At 49.2% G+C, this 14341-nt stretch overlaps 1 protein-coding gene across 1 annotated transcript in view; it reads left to right on the top strand.

The window, feature by feature from the left end:
- The window catches only part of LOC115645628 (lanosterol 14-alpha demethylase), a 35692-nt gene that overhangs the window by 16409 nt on the left and 4942 nt on the right, over window positions 1–14341 (top strand). Inside the window, exons 6-7 of the mRNA XM_030550560.1 lie at window positions 11649–11768; window positions 13168–13363. Coding sequence (XP_030406420.1) covers window positions 11649–11768; window positions 13168–13363 — 316 coding nt within the window. The remainder of the gene's footprint in view (window positions 1–11648; window positions 11769–13167; window positions 13364–14341) is intronic.

Below are 14341 nucleotides of genomic sequence, written 5' to 3'. Positions count from 1 at the left end.
GGGTTTTTTTGTGTGTAGTATAATTGTATAGGCCCTGGCAGCTTTGATGATTCATCCTTTGGGTCATGTCACCCTTACACATATGGGGTGAGATCCTGCTCTTCCAGATGTCTGCTGTTTACTCTTATCCTCCGACTTGCAGGAAAGCTGGCAGCCCTCCGAGGCCAGGTCTCAAGGCTTGGCAGCATCAGCTTTGTCTACAAGATCCAGGTCTACTTGTGGCCCACGGCAAAGCACAGCACTGATCTAGCCTAGTACTGAGATGATTCATAACAAATTCTTTGGGCTCCGATACTGTATGAGCATGGCATGTGGGGCATATGTCCCCTTTTGAGTCCTCAGTACTATTAAGGACTGATTTTCTTGGTGCGACCAGTCTCTGCCTCCCTCCCTGGTAGAGCAGGCCATCTGAGAGGAATGGGTGACACTGGCCACAGTGGTGTTGCCAGAGAGGATCAGTCAGCCTGTACCCCTGAGGATTACAAACTATTCTAGGACCTTTTTGGGAGGGTAGCAGCAGCCCTGGAAATAACCACCAAGGAGATTCAGGACACGCTGCACAAGGTCCTCGACATCCATCACTTCTTGTCAGTAGGGCACATAGTGAGCCCAATCAACAAAGGCTGCCTGGATTTCACAAAAGACCTGTGGCTGGTACTGACATCCAAGCTAGCTGATAGATGGTATCAAGTCCCAGCTACTATACATAAATTGTTCTACTCCCATGCAGTTCCAGGATCCTGGTCATATCATAATCACAGCCATCGAGAGTACTCACTGGGGTTATCAGAAGCTGACCCGTAAGCATAAAGAGGCTAAACACCTATCTCCTAGGTCATAAAGCTCACTTCTCATCAAGATTCCAGATGCGGATAGTGGCCTTAGAGAAATACAATTATGAATCTAGTGTGCATTACAACCATTTATTGGAAAGGTTCCACAAGATTACAGGCAGAACTTTTGCACCATCCTGGTGGAGTACGGTTTAGTGGGCAGAACAGCACTGCAGGCAGTTTTGGCTGCTGCTGATTCTTTCTCCAGAGCAATGGCAATGGCAGTTCTTCATGGCTGGCTTTTGGGGGCATACCTAGACAGCTGTAAACAACAATTTAGAAATTTCTTTTTGAGGGCCAATCCCTCTTCCATGAGAAAACTGATAAGGCAATGAGATCTGTCAGAGATTGCAGAACAACCATCAGTTCTCTTGTTACATACACTGAACCTGCAAGAGTAGGCATTTTAAGCCTCAACCTTTCCAATACCAGCCATTGGTCTAGTACAGACCACCTGAGCCTCCAGCCCACAGGCAGAGGTCCTTGAGATGAAAATCTGCTACTGTTTTTTTCTCCCAGTCACTCCCCTTATATTGACAGCAAGCAGGCAGTACATTTGATGTGGTGCCTGAGGACCACATATCATTCTTCTTGTGGTCTTTGCCTTCCCACCTTTCTGGTGACCATTTGACCCACTTTTAGCACATGTGATCCGACATCATGTCAGACTGTCGGGTTCTGGAGGTAGTTTGGGCAGGCTAGATCATTCTATTTGTCTGTCTTTCCTGGCCATTCTTGATGCATTCATGACAGCCTCCCTACCGCTCAACAGATTTCATGCCATATGCACTCTTTGCTTCCACCTACAGTCTCATCCTTTAGAGTGAGGTCTTGCTTCCTGCTGCAAGTTCTTATGGCAGTGTGTACCTTTTGTAACCTCATTTGCAAAACTCCAGTTCAGGCATCTTCGGGCCTGGTTCTTCTCAGTCTACAGCCCAAGATGTCATTGTCTAGACAAGGTGGTGCATCTTTTCCTGACAGTTCTTCAGTCTCTGGATTGGTGAACGGACCCTTGCAACATGCACAGGGCAGTCCCATGTACTCCTGGTTCACCCTTGAGAACTATGGTCACTGATGCCTTCATATCTGGATGGGGAACCCCTATGGACAATCTAACTGTGTAGGGCCTCACATATCAATGGCCTAGAGCTCAGGGCCATGTACAATGCCTGCCGTGCCTGCCTTCCTGTGATTCTTGGTCAATTAGTCTTGGTAATGAGGGACAGTATGGCAGTTGTGTTCTACTTAAATAGGTGGTGGTAAGTGCTGAGGGCAGGTCCCTTGCTCTGTGCCAGGAAGCCATTCACCTTTTGGGACTTTGCTGATAAAGCGGTACCATGGTGTGTTGCAGACCATTTCCCAAATTAGACAATGTGAAGGTGAACAGTCTTTCTACAAGAGGTCATTTGAGACCTCTTTAGGCTCTGGGTCTCCCACATAGACCTTTTTTTGCAAGAGCACAGAACAATGACATTTTTGCTTTTGGGAAGGATGTAGTCCTGTCTGGTGGATATAATTCTCCTTCCTTGGACAGAAGGTCTCTTCTATGCATTTCCCCTGCCCCCTCCCTCTGCTATCAACACTTCTGCAGAAGATCAAGTGGGAGAAGGCCATACTGGGGCTATGAGAATTATATTGGCTAAGGCAGATGTGGTTCAGGGAGCTTTACAACCTCTTTGTAGTGCCTTCTATCTCTCTGCCCATGATCCCCAACCTTGCCTATAACAGTGGCTCAACCTTGCACCAAGACATGAGCATCCCTTCACCTGACAGTGTGGATGCTTGCTGGCTGATGTCAGTAGAGCTAGCCAGATCTTAGGATGTTCAGGGTATTCATATTAATAGCAGAAATAGCTCCACTATGACTACTTCTCTCCAAGTGGATGAGATTCTCACATTCGGCGATGCACTATCAGACGTCCCATGTCCTTGCTAGCATCCAGTATATTCTGGATTACCTGCTGCATTTCAAGCATTCCAATGTCTCACTAAACTTGATGTTGGTGCACTTTCTGGTCATCTCCATGATCCACCTGCTCATTGACCAATTTTTGGTTTTACCCTACTCCATGGTGAAGAGGTTTTGAAGCGCATTGCAAGGCTCTACCCACTGGTCTGGGATCTGGCTCCAATGTGGGATCTGAACCTGAACTTCACATAACTCGTGGAACCTCTCCCCTGGCTGTGACAGATTTGTTACCAATCTGCCTGAGGCATCAGGTGATCAGACTGAGGCCGCAGGATTGTTAGGGGAGGAGATGGAGCACACCAAGGGTCTAAGTTTTAAAGCTTTATTAATAAAATAATATAATAAAAAACAGCAGTGAGTGCGGGGAACGCTCCCACGTCACTCAGGGAAAGAAAGAAAGCGTTAGTGTCCTAGCCCTAACTCACTTTCATACTCTCACACGCACAATCCGAGGCTGGCCAAGCCTGGGTGTAACATCAGAAGAAGACGGGGGGTGGGGGGAAGGATGAATGAGAGTTTTGTCTTGTGCACAAGCTGTCCAGGGTTTGCTGTTGATCTCCAACTTGCTTCAGCTCTCAGGAGGGTTTTAAGTCCTGGGTTCTTTTGGGGGCATTCGTTCAGGGACCTCTGTTCCTCGTGCTCTTTGTACCAGTCCAAACTGGCTTTCTGTGGCTTCCTCAGCATTACCAAAACACAGCAGCTTCAGGACATGGGACTTTGTTTCTTCTTCGAGTGATTGCTCATATCCATTCCAGTTAGGTTAGGTGTGTGCGCGCCGCGTGCACGTTCGTCGGAAGATTTTTACCCTAGTAACACTCGGTGGGTCGGCTGGGCGCCCCCTGGAGTGGCGCCGCCATGGCACTGGATATATACCCCTGCTGACCCAACCACCCCTCAGTTCCTTCTTACTGCCCGTGTCGGTCGTTGGAACAGTGGAGCGTGGCTTAGCTGATCTCTACCTCCCTAGCTTCTCGTAGTTCTTTCATCGTTATTGTGTATATAGTTCAATTTTCTATATTTCTACTTAGTTTTATTAGTTCTTTAACATAGTTATTGTTTATAGTTAAGAGGAGTTGGGGATTAGCCCTTTCCCCTCACCCGGTGCCGGGGCCCATGCCTGGTTCACCGGGTTTCATACCGTGCTCGGCTTGTCGCAAGCCGATGCCGACAGGAGATCCTCACGACTCCTGCCTTAAGTGGCTGGGGGAATCCCACCTCGCAGACAAGTGCCGCATCTGCAAGGCCTTCAAGCCGCGGACGAAAAAGGAGCGGGACTTTCGTCTCAAACAGCTCCTGATGGAGGCAGCCCTTACTCCTCTGCCCTCGGCACCGAGGGCCGGACAGTCCGCACCGGGGAGAAGTGCATCTTTAGCACCGGAGCGCAGTGGGACTGTGAAGGCCCCTCGGCACCAACCATCACCGGCCCAGAAGCCTGCCCGGCACCACTCTCTCTCCCCGCGGGTCAAGAGGCACAAGACTCCTGCGACTCCCGTGCCTACGTCGCAGTCAGAGCACCTGCCTAAGTCGGACCGCCCGGCACTGACAACTGCCGTGGCACCGACAACTTCAGCGTCGTTGATTCCGGCCTCGCAAGAGCCGTCGAGTCCGGTGCCTGACAGATCCCTGGCACGCGCCGTGGTTGAGCTTATTGTTCCCGCCATGCTGGAGACATTCTCTACGGCAAGGGAGCTGATTGCCCTGACAGAGCCTGCGCTGCCTTAAACCCCGGCACCGCCGGTGCGGGTTATCCAATCAGTAGGCAAGCCTGTCCTGCTAAGACCATCCTCACTCGGCACCGCTGAAAGGCACCCATCACGATCGAGGTCCCGCCTGCGTTCTTGGTCCTGTCACCAATCCCTGTCCCGACGCCATTCGCAGTCCCGGTACCGCTCTCCATCTTGGTACTGGTTGTACTCGCGGCATTGTTCGAGATCGCGCTCGCCGACTTGATACTCTTGGCACCGATCCAGCTCCTGGCACCGTTCACGGCACCGCACCTCTCACAGCCGCTTTTGACATAGAGTTTCGAGGTACCGGTCGACCTCCCGGCACCGCTCCGGTCGCAGGTCCCAGTCTCATTCCCGGTACCGGTACGGTGCCGAGTACCGTTCTCCGGTGCCGCGTGGAGATGGATCAACCAGACGCAGAGATCCTTCCCAAGCAGTTTCAGCTCCTCCGTGGCCGTCTCGCCATACATCAGTATCATCACACACGGACAGTGCCTCCTACGCACACGACCGTGATTTGGCTACACACAGCCGAGTCTTCCAAGAGACCCACGGCCCAGACCAGGGACCTCATCAGTGGTCCTTCAGGACACCTTGGGCATATCACCAAGCCCAAGGTGGACCTGCAGTGACATCACGCTCCGTTCCATCGGAACACCGGGTGCCAGAGGCCACTGTCAGCTGCCCCCCTCCTGCGGGTACGGAGGAAGCTTCCATCCACGCACCGGACCCTCAGGTCCCACCGGTCCTTGACGTCCCCCATGATCAGGAGACCATACGGGACCCACTCGTCCCTGGCCTTTCGTCTTCCTCTTCCCTGGATGAAGCGGTAGTGGGGACATCTTCATCGGGCCCGTCTCCAATTGACCTCAGGGCACACCAGGACCTCCTGAGGCGCATCACCCTGAATATAAACCTGCAGGTGGAGGAGGTTCTGGAGATTGAGGACCCCGTGGTAGATATATTGTCGGCGGATGCACCAAGTTGAGTGGCCGTACCGTTCATTTGATAGATTCAAGCTAAGGCAGATACCATCTGGTAATTCCCGGCATCTATTCTGCCCACGGCCAGAGGAGTGGAACGGAAGTACATGGTGCCCTCTAAGGGGTACGAATACTTATACGTGCACCCTCCTCCCCGCTCACTGGTCGTACAATCTGTAAATGAATGGGAGCGCCATGGCCAGCAAGCCCCTGCCCCAAAATCTAAGGAGGCTAGGCGCATGGATTTGTTGGGCCGTAAAATCTACTCTGCGGGGGGCCTCCAACTCAGGGTGGCGAACCAGCAAGCCCTACTTAGCAGGTATAATTACAACACCTGGGAAGCGGTAGGGAAATTCACAGAGCTGGTCCCGCAAGACTCCGGCCAAGAATTGAAGGCATTATTGGAGGAAGGAAAGAAGGTGGCCAGAACTTCTCTCCAGGCCTCGCTGGACGCTGCTGATTCGGCAGCCAGAACTGTGGGCTCTGGAATCGCCATGAGGCGTATATCATGGCTTCAGATGTCAGGCCTGCCACCTGAACTTCAGCACACTATCCAAGGCTTGCCATTTGATGGCCAGGGTTTATTCTCCGAGAAGATGGACCTTAGGCTACAGAGTCTGAAAGATAATCGGGTGATTATGCATTCGCTCGGGATGCATACACCACAGACTCAACGAAGATCCTTCCGCACCCAACCTCAACGCCCTTACCCCCCGCCTAGACCAAGACAGGACTTTGGCAGGAGGCGAGGTCGAGGCAACCACAGACGACAGTCTGGACCTCAGGGGGGTCAGAATAATGGCCCCTCCAAGCCAACGACGGGATCCAAACCTAACTTTTGAAGGTGCGCCCGAGAGCGGTGTACCAGTTGTCTCCCAGGATCCTTTTCAGTTTTACAACTGCCTTTCCCCTTTCCTCCCTGCGTGGACCCAATTAACCTCGGATCATTGGGTCCTACACACGGTAGAATTCGGATACCACCTCCAATTTATTTCACTCCCTCCCTCCCAACCCCCCCTCCTCGTCCCTCTTCAGGGACCCCTCTCACGAGCAATTCCTCTTGCAAGAGGTACGGATGCTCCTTGCCATGGCAGCTATAGAGGAGGTACCGAAGGACTTAAGGGGCAAGGGATTCTATTCCTGGTATTTCCTAATCCCCAAGGCGAAAGGAGGCCTCCGGCCTATCCTAGAGCTGCGAGGACTGAACAAGTTCATGAAGAAGTTGAAGTTCCGCATGGTATCCCTGGGGACAATCATCCCAGCCTTGGATCCCAGAGACTGGTATGCCGCCCTCGACATGAAGGACGCATATTTCCACATTGCCATTTACCCTCCGCACAGATGGTTTGTGGTCAACCATCAGCATTTTCAGTTTACGATCCTTCCGTTTGGCCTCTCTACAGCCCCTCAGATATTCACGAAGTGCATGGCTGTAGTCACTGCCTCCCTCCGTCGTCGTCGAATACATGTCTTCCTGTACCTCGATGATTGGCTCATTTGGGGGACCTCCGAGGCCCAAGTCACCAGTCATGTGGGCGTCATCAAGGACCTCTTCATGCGACTAGGCCTGATGATCAATCTAGAGAAATCTACTCTAGTGCCCACACAAAGAATAGAGTTCATTGGGGCCATCCTGGACACCAATCTCGCAAGGGCCAGTTTACCACAACCCCGATTTCAGGCAATACTATCAATTATACAAAGCCTTCAAAACTTCTCGACAACTTCGGCTCGCACTTGTCTCGGCCTCCTCGGTCACATGGCTGCCTGCGCGTTCGTGACCAAGCACACCAGACTACATCTGCGTCCCCTTCAAACTTGGCTCGCCTCGGTTTACCGCCCAGGCAGGGACGCCATAGACATGGTAGTCACCACTCCCCTGAACATCCTAGGCTCCCTCGACTGGTGGCTGACGCCCTCCCTGGTGTGTGCAGGACTGCCGTTCCATCCGCCACAGCCCTCCATGTCCTTGATGATGGATGCGTCATCTCTCAGCTGTGGTGCTCACCTCAGACATCTTCGCACTCAAGACCTTTGGTCGTCTCAGGAGCTGGCATTACATATAAATGTCCGAAAACTAAGAGCAGTCCGCCTGGCGTGCCAGGCGTTCCAGCAACATCTACAGGACCGTTGTGTTTCAGTGTTTACAGACAACACAACCCCCATGTACTACATAAACAAGCAGGGAGGGACACGATCCTTCCCCCTTTGTCGGGAGGCTATCCAACTATGGGACTTTTGCATAGCCCACTCGATAGACCTGGTAGCGTCCTTTCTCCCAGGAGTTCAGAACACTCTGGCAGATCAGCTCAGCAGATCCTTCCTCACGAGTGGTCGATTCATCCAGACATTTTATATTCTGTCTTCCAGAAGTGGGAATTTCCCCACATAGACCTCTTCGTTTTCCACGAGAACAGGAAATGCCAGAGGTACTGCTCCTTCCAAGGTCTCTCTCGGGGTTCGATCTTGGACACCTTCCTGATTCCGTGGAAGAGCCAACTACTTTACGCCTTTCCACCATTCCCGTTGGTTCACAAGGTCCTACTAAAGCTCCGCAGGGACAGAGCTCGCCTGATCATGATTGCCCCCGCGTGGCCCAGGCAACACTGGTACACCATGTTGCTCGACCTGTCGATAGCCAACCCAATCACCATGCCTCGTCATCCAGACCTCATAACTCAGGACCACGGCAGACTTCACCACCCAGACCTGCAGTCCCTTCACTTCACGGCATGGCTCCTGCGTGGTTAACCCAGTCAGTTACGTTGCTCTGCCCCAGTGCAACAAGTACTCCTGGGTAGCAGAAAACCTTCCACTCGGTCTACGTATCAGGCCAAGTGGAAGCGTTTCTCCTGCTGCTGCGAAACGCAAAATGTTACTCCCATCAAGGTCTTGATCCCCACCATCCTGGACTACCTCTGGTCTCTCAAACAGCAAGGCCTAGCGGTATCATCATTGAGGGTGCACTTGGCGGCAATTTTTACCTTCTACCCAGGAGAAAGTGGCTGCTCTGTGTTTTCACACCCTATGGTTTCTAGGTTCCTCAAGGGCTTGGAGCGCCTATACCCCCAAGTACGCCGCCCTGCCCCTACTTGGGACCTCAACCTAGTCTTAAACAGACTTATGTCTCCACTATTCGAGCCGTTGGCAACTTGCTCATTGCTATACCTGTCCTGGAAGACAGTTTTCCTCGTTGCCATTACATCGGGCAGACGAGTCTCCGAGCTTCGGGTGCTCACGGTGGACCCACCGTATACAGTCTTTCACAAGGACAAGGTGCAGTTGCGATCACACCCAGCATTCCTCCCTAAAGTGGTATCGGCCTTCCATACCAATCAGGACATCTTCCTTCCGGTCTTCTTTCCAAAGCCGCACTCTTCACGACAGGAACAACAATTGCACTCCCTAGATGTCCGTAGGGCGCTCGCATTTTATATTGAACGGACAAAGCCCTTTCATAAATTGCCCCAACTCTTCGTTGCAGTGGCAGACCGAATGAAGGGCCTACCTGTCTCCTCCTCCCAGAGGATCTCCTCCTCTTGGGTGATGGCATGCATCCGCACTTGCTATGACTTCGCTCATGTTCCCTCGGGCCGTCTCACTGCACATTCTACCAGGGCTCAGGCTTCATCTGCTGCCTTCCTGGCCCATGTACCAATCCAGGAAACATGTCACGCAGTTACCTGGTCCTCGGTCCACACCTTTGCTTCGCATTATGCTCTGGTTCAACAGTCTAGAGATGATGCAGCCTTTGACTCAGCAGTTTTGCATTCTGCCACATCTCACTCGGACCCCACCACCTAGGTAAGGCTTGGGAATCACCTAACTGGAATGTATATGAGCAATCACTCGAAGAAGAAAAGACGGTTACTCACCTTTGTAACTGTTGTTCTTCGAGATGTGTTGCTCATATCCATTCCAAACCCGCCCCCCTTCCCCACTGTCGGAGTAGCCGGCAAGAAGGAACTGAGAGGCGGTTGGGTCGGCAGGGGTATATATCCGGCGCCATGGCGGCGCCACTCCAGGGGGTGCCCAGCCGACCCACCGAGTGTTGCTAGGGTAAAAATCTTCTGATGAATGTGCACGCAGCGCACGCACACCTAACCTAATTGGAATGGATATGAGCAACACATCTCGAAGAACAACAGTTACAAAGGTGAGTAACCGTCTCTTTTCCCCCTTGCTGACCTTCATCGTTTCACTCGTTTTTGTACTCTCTGCAGTCATGCTCAGCTTAGTTCTCCTTTCTCACAGTTGGCTGGGGTGGGTGAGATAACAGGCTCCTTGATTACGTAGAGCCTATTGGAGCACGGTGACCTTGGACTGAAGCCGGTTTCCTATCTTCAGACTGAGCTGAGGCATTGCGTTAACCCGTTCTCCTCTCCCTCCCCTTTCGGCTTCTCACAACCTGCAGAGGAATCTTCCACTTCACACTCATACCTTTAACCTGTCCCAAAATGCCTTGTGATGTTTGCAACAGCGTTAGCAACCTACAATGCTGATCTGCCTCCTCAGGGGACCCCCTGAGGGAGGGGGCCACTGCGTTGTGACACTGCCCTTGAGCCTCCGGCCACATGCTTCTTACCTTATTTGTCAATGAAGGAGACCTTCCTGTTGGCTGATCTCTCTGCCTGCAGAGTCAGAGCTCCAGCCCCTGATGGTAGGACTACCTTGTACATTATTCAATTGGATAAGATATCCATGAGTCCGCATTCTAGATTCCTGCCCAAGATGTTTATTGAATTCAATGCTAATGAAACTATCCTCCTAACTGTATTCTTTCTCAAATTTCATGCCAGCAGACTGAACACAGGAAATAAATCCCATTTGAGTGGGCAAAGCCATTTTGTTCTACCTGGACAGCACTAAATCCTTCCAAAAATTGCCCAGACTGCTCCTGGCCTGTGCAGAGGGTCTTAAAGGGCAGGCCATATCTTCACAGAGAATATTAAACTGGATCGCCTAGTGTAGCTGGACATGTTATCAGTTTGTTGTGTGGTTACAGATCAGTTATGTGAAAGCACATTCCACCAGGGCACAGTCTAGCTCTGTGGCCTTGCTGGCAAACCTCTCCTTTCAGATTTGGAAGGCAGTGCATGCTTTTGTTGAAATTGTATAGTCAGCTCCTTGACCACACTTTGGTTAGTTATGACATATGTTCAAGAGACCAAATAACTAATGTCAGTCAGGTTTATTGCTCTAAGCCAATCATGTCGTACAGGGAAAAGGTTCTCCATGATACCAGTCTCTGGGAAGCCGTCTTGTATAGTGATGTTACATTCACCTTATGCAGAAGATTTGCTCATAGAGTTACACATTTCAGCTAGGTAGTATTTATATGATGATTTTACAAGTCACATATCTCTTTATATGTCACTAAAATCCAACCTATTAGTTTGTCCCAGTTCCCAAACTTCTTGTTCTGTTCCTTCCTCATCCTTGTTTTGGATACTAGCATTCCAGGTACTGGTCCACGAAGGTACTTCCTTTGCTTGCACTAAGCCATAGCATGAATGTGTGTCGATTTTGACACGTTTCCTATCTGCTTATGCCAAATGCTTGCTTCAACAAATGCAAGGTGTTACAGGATACTTAGTATAAATGAACAGAGTTATGGTATAGGCCAGTTTAGGCAACAACACTGTTATGATTTGTGCTTAATTGCAGGGTGGGTTGGGGCATGTTATAATACAAAGCAGCTATCTCTCTGGCCCATCTCATCAGCTCAATGAAACCTGAACCAGTCTTACGTTCCTTTGTGTTTCTGGTGTGTGCATTGTACTGTGATGCACATTATCCACTCCATATTCCCCAAAATCCTTGATGCAATTACATCTATCAGATCAAACACCTAATCTGCTCTGTGCCTGTTCTGCTCCTCAGAATGGTAACTGAAATTACTATGACCCAGATGACAATATTTGGGTAGTAAATGACTGACATGTCACTGAAATATTCCTTTTAAAGACTAGTGAAAACTTTGTGAATAGGTATTTTAGGCATTTTATCTAAACAGTCTTTTGGATTTTTCACTGATTATTTGCAAAGAAAAATTCTGCACATTTGATAAGTATTTACAGCATTTTGTGTGTTTTGTTTTATATACAGATCCTAATAAAAATGCTTTGAATTACAGACGTAGAGACAGAGCCCACAGAGAAATAAAGAACATTTTCTATAAAGTAATCCAGAAACGCCGGCAATCTGGGGAAACGGAGGATGACATGGTCCAAACATTGCTGGATGTTACCTATAAGTAAGTGAAAGTGTTGAAGGTTTGTCATTTAGAAGCATAAGGGAGAAGTGCTTAGTACTTTAACAGGGTATGCTTCATTTACCAAAATTTCCCAAGTCATTGCTGGCACTGCATGACTCTTGTCACCCTCCTCACATCTCTTCCTTGGGTTATTTGGCTTTCTCCCCTTGTATGCAGCTTTCTATAGGCTTTTGGAGAGAGCACTTCTTTCCATGCCATGTTGATGAGGATAATGGGTGGAATTTAGGCCTTTTTGCCACCTCCCTCTAGAGGCTGAAGGATTTCACTTTGTTTAGGTGCAGACTGTGTGAAGCACCCAAACAGTAGATTTCTTAAAAACAAGATTGATTTAAAAAATGGAAAGAAAAATCAGACTAAAATAAAATGAATGGTTTGCATAACATACCCCACCTGAATACTGTGCAAAGCTCAGGGAGCTAGGCTTTCTTATCTTAATTATAGAGAAGAAAAAGAAAGATGTTACATGGGTAGGAAGCAAAACCTTTCCCTCCCCCCTTAGTCTGTCTAACAGCCTCATTTTCCATCTCACTTACCCAACCTACCTATTGATCCTTAGGGCAAGGAATTCTAAACTCACTAGATGCGGTCATCTCAATGTTTCCGTAATGCAGATTTTATCAGGAGTCTCGTCCAGAGAGGATATGCCACAGTTAGTGTCTCCCTCCAAACCAGTAAAGTTGTCTTCTAATCATCTCTGGAAAGCTTCCCAGCCTTATCATCTTCAAGTCCCATATTTCAAAAGCCCTCTTGAGCTCAATTTCTGTAGACTAACCAAGGTGGTTGGTTTTTTAATTTAATTTCCATTATGTACTGCAGGAGTTAGACTGAACCTCTGTTGAATACCTCATTTCTCAACAGTACCCCTGCTAGATGCCTCCTCCAGTTTCTCTGTTGCCCTCAAGCCTGTTTTAAAATCTTTCAGCAGTTTCTCTTACCATGAAATACATATTGACAGACCCTTTCTCACACCTCTGTTCTCTGTAGAAAGAAAAAGAATTGTCTGTGCATTGGTGATTCAGTAAAATTCCATGCACAAATGTCAGACTTCAGGTGTGGTCTTGCCAGGTTCATTACTAGCTGTGTTTAAATGTAGATCAAAACGTTAGGAGGTAATTTGTTGTAGATGCTTAGCCAAATGTTAGAGGCAGCTGTCAGACAGCTGTTGCTTTTCTCCCTCATGGCAGCCATGTGATGACTTTCTTTCTAGCTCCTTGCCTTGCAACCTCTTTTCTTTCCCAAGCATCTGCAGTTTCCCAACTGGAAGAAGGAAAAAACTGAAGCTAAAAGTAACTACAGTCAAACACTTAACATGATGTATGGCACTATATCTGGATATCTAGTCAAGTAAAGCTAGAATGTATTTATTTCCTTAATCTAGGGATGGCCGTCCACTGACAGACGATGAGATTGCTGGAATGCTTATTGGGTTGTTGTTAGCAGGCCAGCATACATCTTCTACCACCAGTGCTTGGCTTGGCTTCTTTTTAGCTAGAGACAAATCAATACAAGAACAATGCTATGCAGAACAGAAAGCAGTTTGTGGAGAAGACTTGAGGCCCCTAAATTATGACCAGGTTTGTTTTGATGTATCATTTTCAAAAATTTAAAGATAGACTGAAAGTTAATTTATGGAAGTGTTTAAACTCTTAATTGTAACGAAGTATTTGATTATAGCATCTATGTCACACATATGCTAGATGCTCATATCCTTGAACTTGGTGAATGAAAGCAGGTTTTGGTGGTAACTTGTATCACCTTCTGGATAGCGGAATCCTTTTTTAATTCAATCAAATGAAGAAGCAGAAACAAACAGGGTAGCTAGTGAAGTGTATACCATATATACTCGATCATAAACTGGTTCATTTATAAGCTGACCCACTGCCAAGATGGATAAGTAAAAATGTGGAAAATTTTTATGACCTATTTGTAAGCTGACCCTATAATTCAGGGGTCAGCAAACTTTTTGGCTCCTGGGCCATCAGAATAAGCTGCTGGCGAGATGGTTTGTTTACCTCGAATGTCCGCAGGCACAGAGGTAAACCTAAGTAAACAAAGTGTCCTGGCCTGCCAGTGGCTTACCCTGATGGGCCGGGACAGCAACTGGTGTGGAAATTTTTTTTTGGGGGGGGGGGGGGGGGAAGCTGGGAGTCAGAGGAGTAAGCACTGTGACCACCCCCCACATGACCCTACCCCTATCCTGGGACCCCTATGCTCTCCCCATCCCATCCCTTCCAACCTTATCTGGGGAGGATGTCTCTGGCCTGGCTGGAGCTGCTCCGGCAGGCCGGGCGGCACGGCTGCAGCCTGCCAACCCCGAAGCTGCAGCTGCTTTGGAGGCTGGGGGTAGAGCAGCGTGGCCAGAAGCAGAGACACTCTGGCCCCACCTCTTCCCATCTGGCTGTACTGTGTCTCCTTGCTCCCTCTGTTGGGGGAGAGGGGCTGTGTCCCACTTCTCCCTCTCTATACCTGGTCCTAAGCCGACCCCCTTCTCTGGTGCTTCCCTTTTTTTACTAAAAAAATTTGCCTTATGAATGAGTAATACGGTATTTGGA

Source organism: Gopherus evgoodei, chromosome 2 (genome assembly GCF_007399415.2).
Source record: "Gopherus evgoodei ecotype Sinaloan lineage chromosome 2, rGopEvg1_v1.p, whole genome shotgun sequence".
Lineage (NCBI taxonomy): Eukaryota > Metazoa > Chordata > Testudines > Testudinidae > Gopherus > Gopherus evgoodei.
The sequence above is the reverse complement of the archived record's forward strand: the minus strand, read 5'-3'. Positions and strand labels throughout refer to the sequence as shown.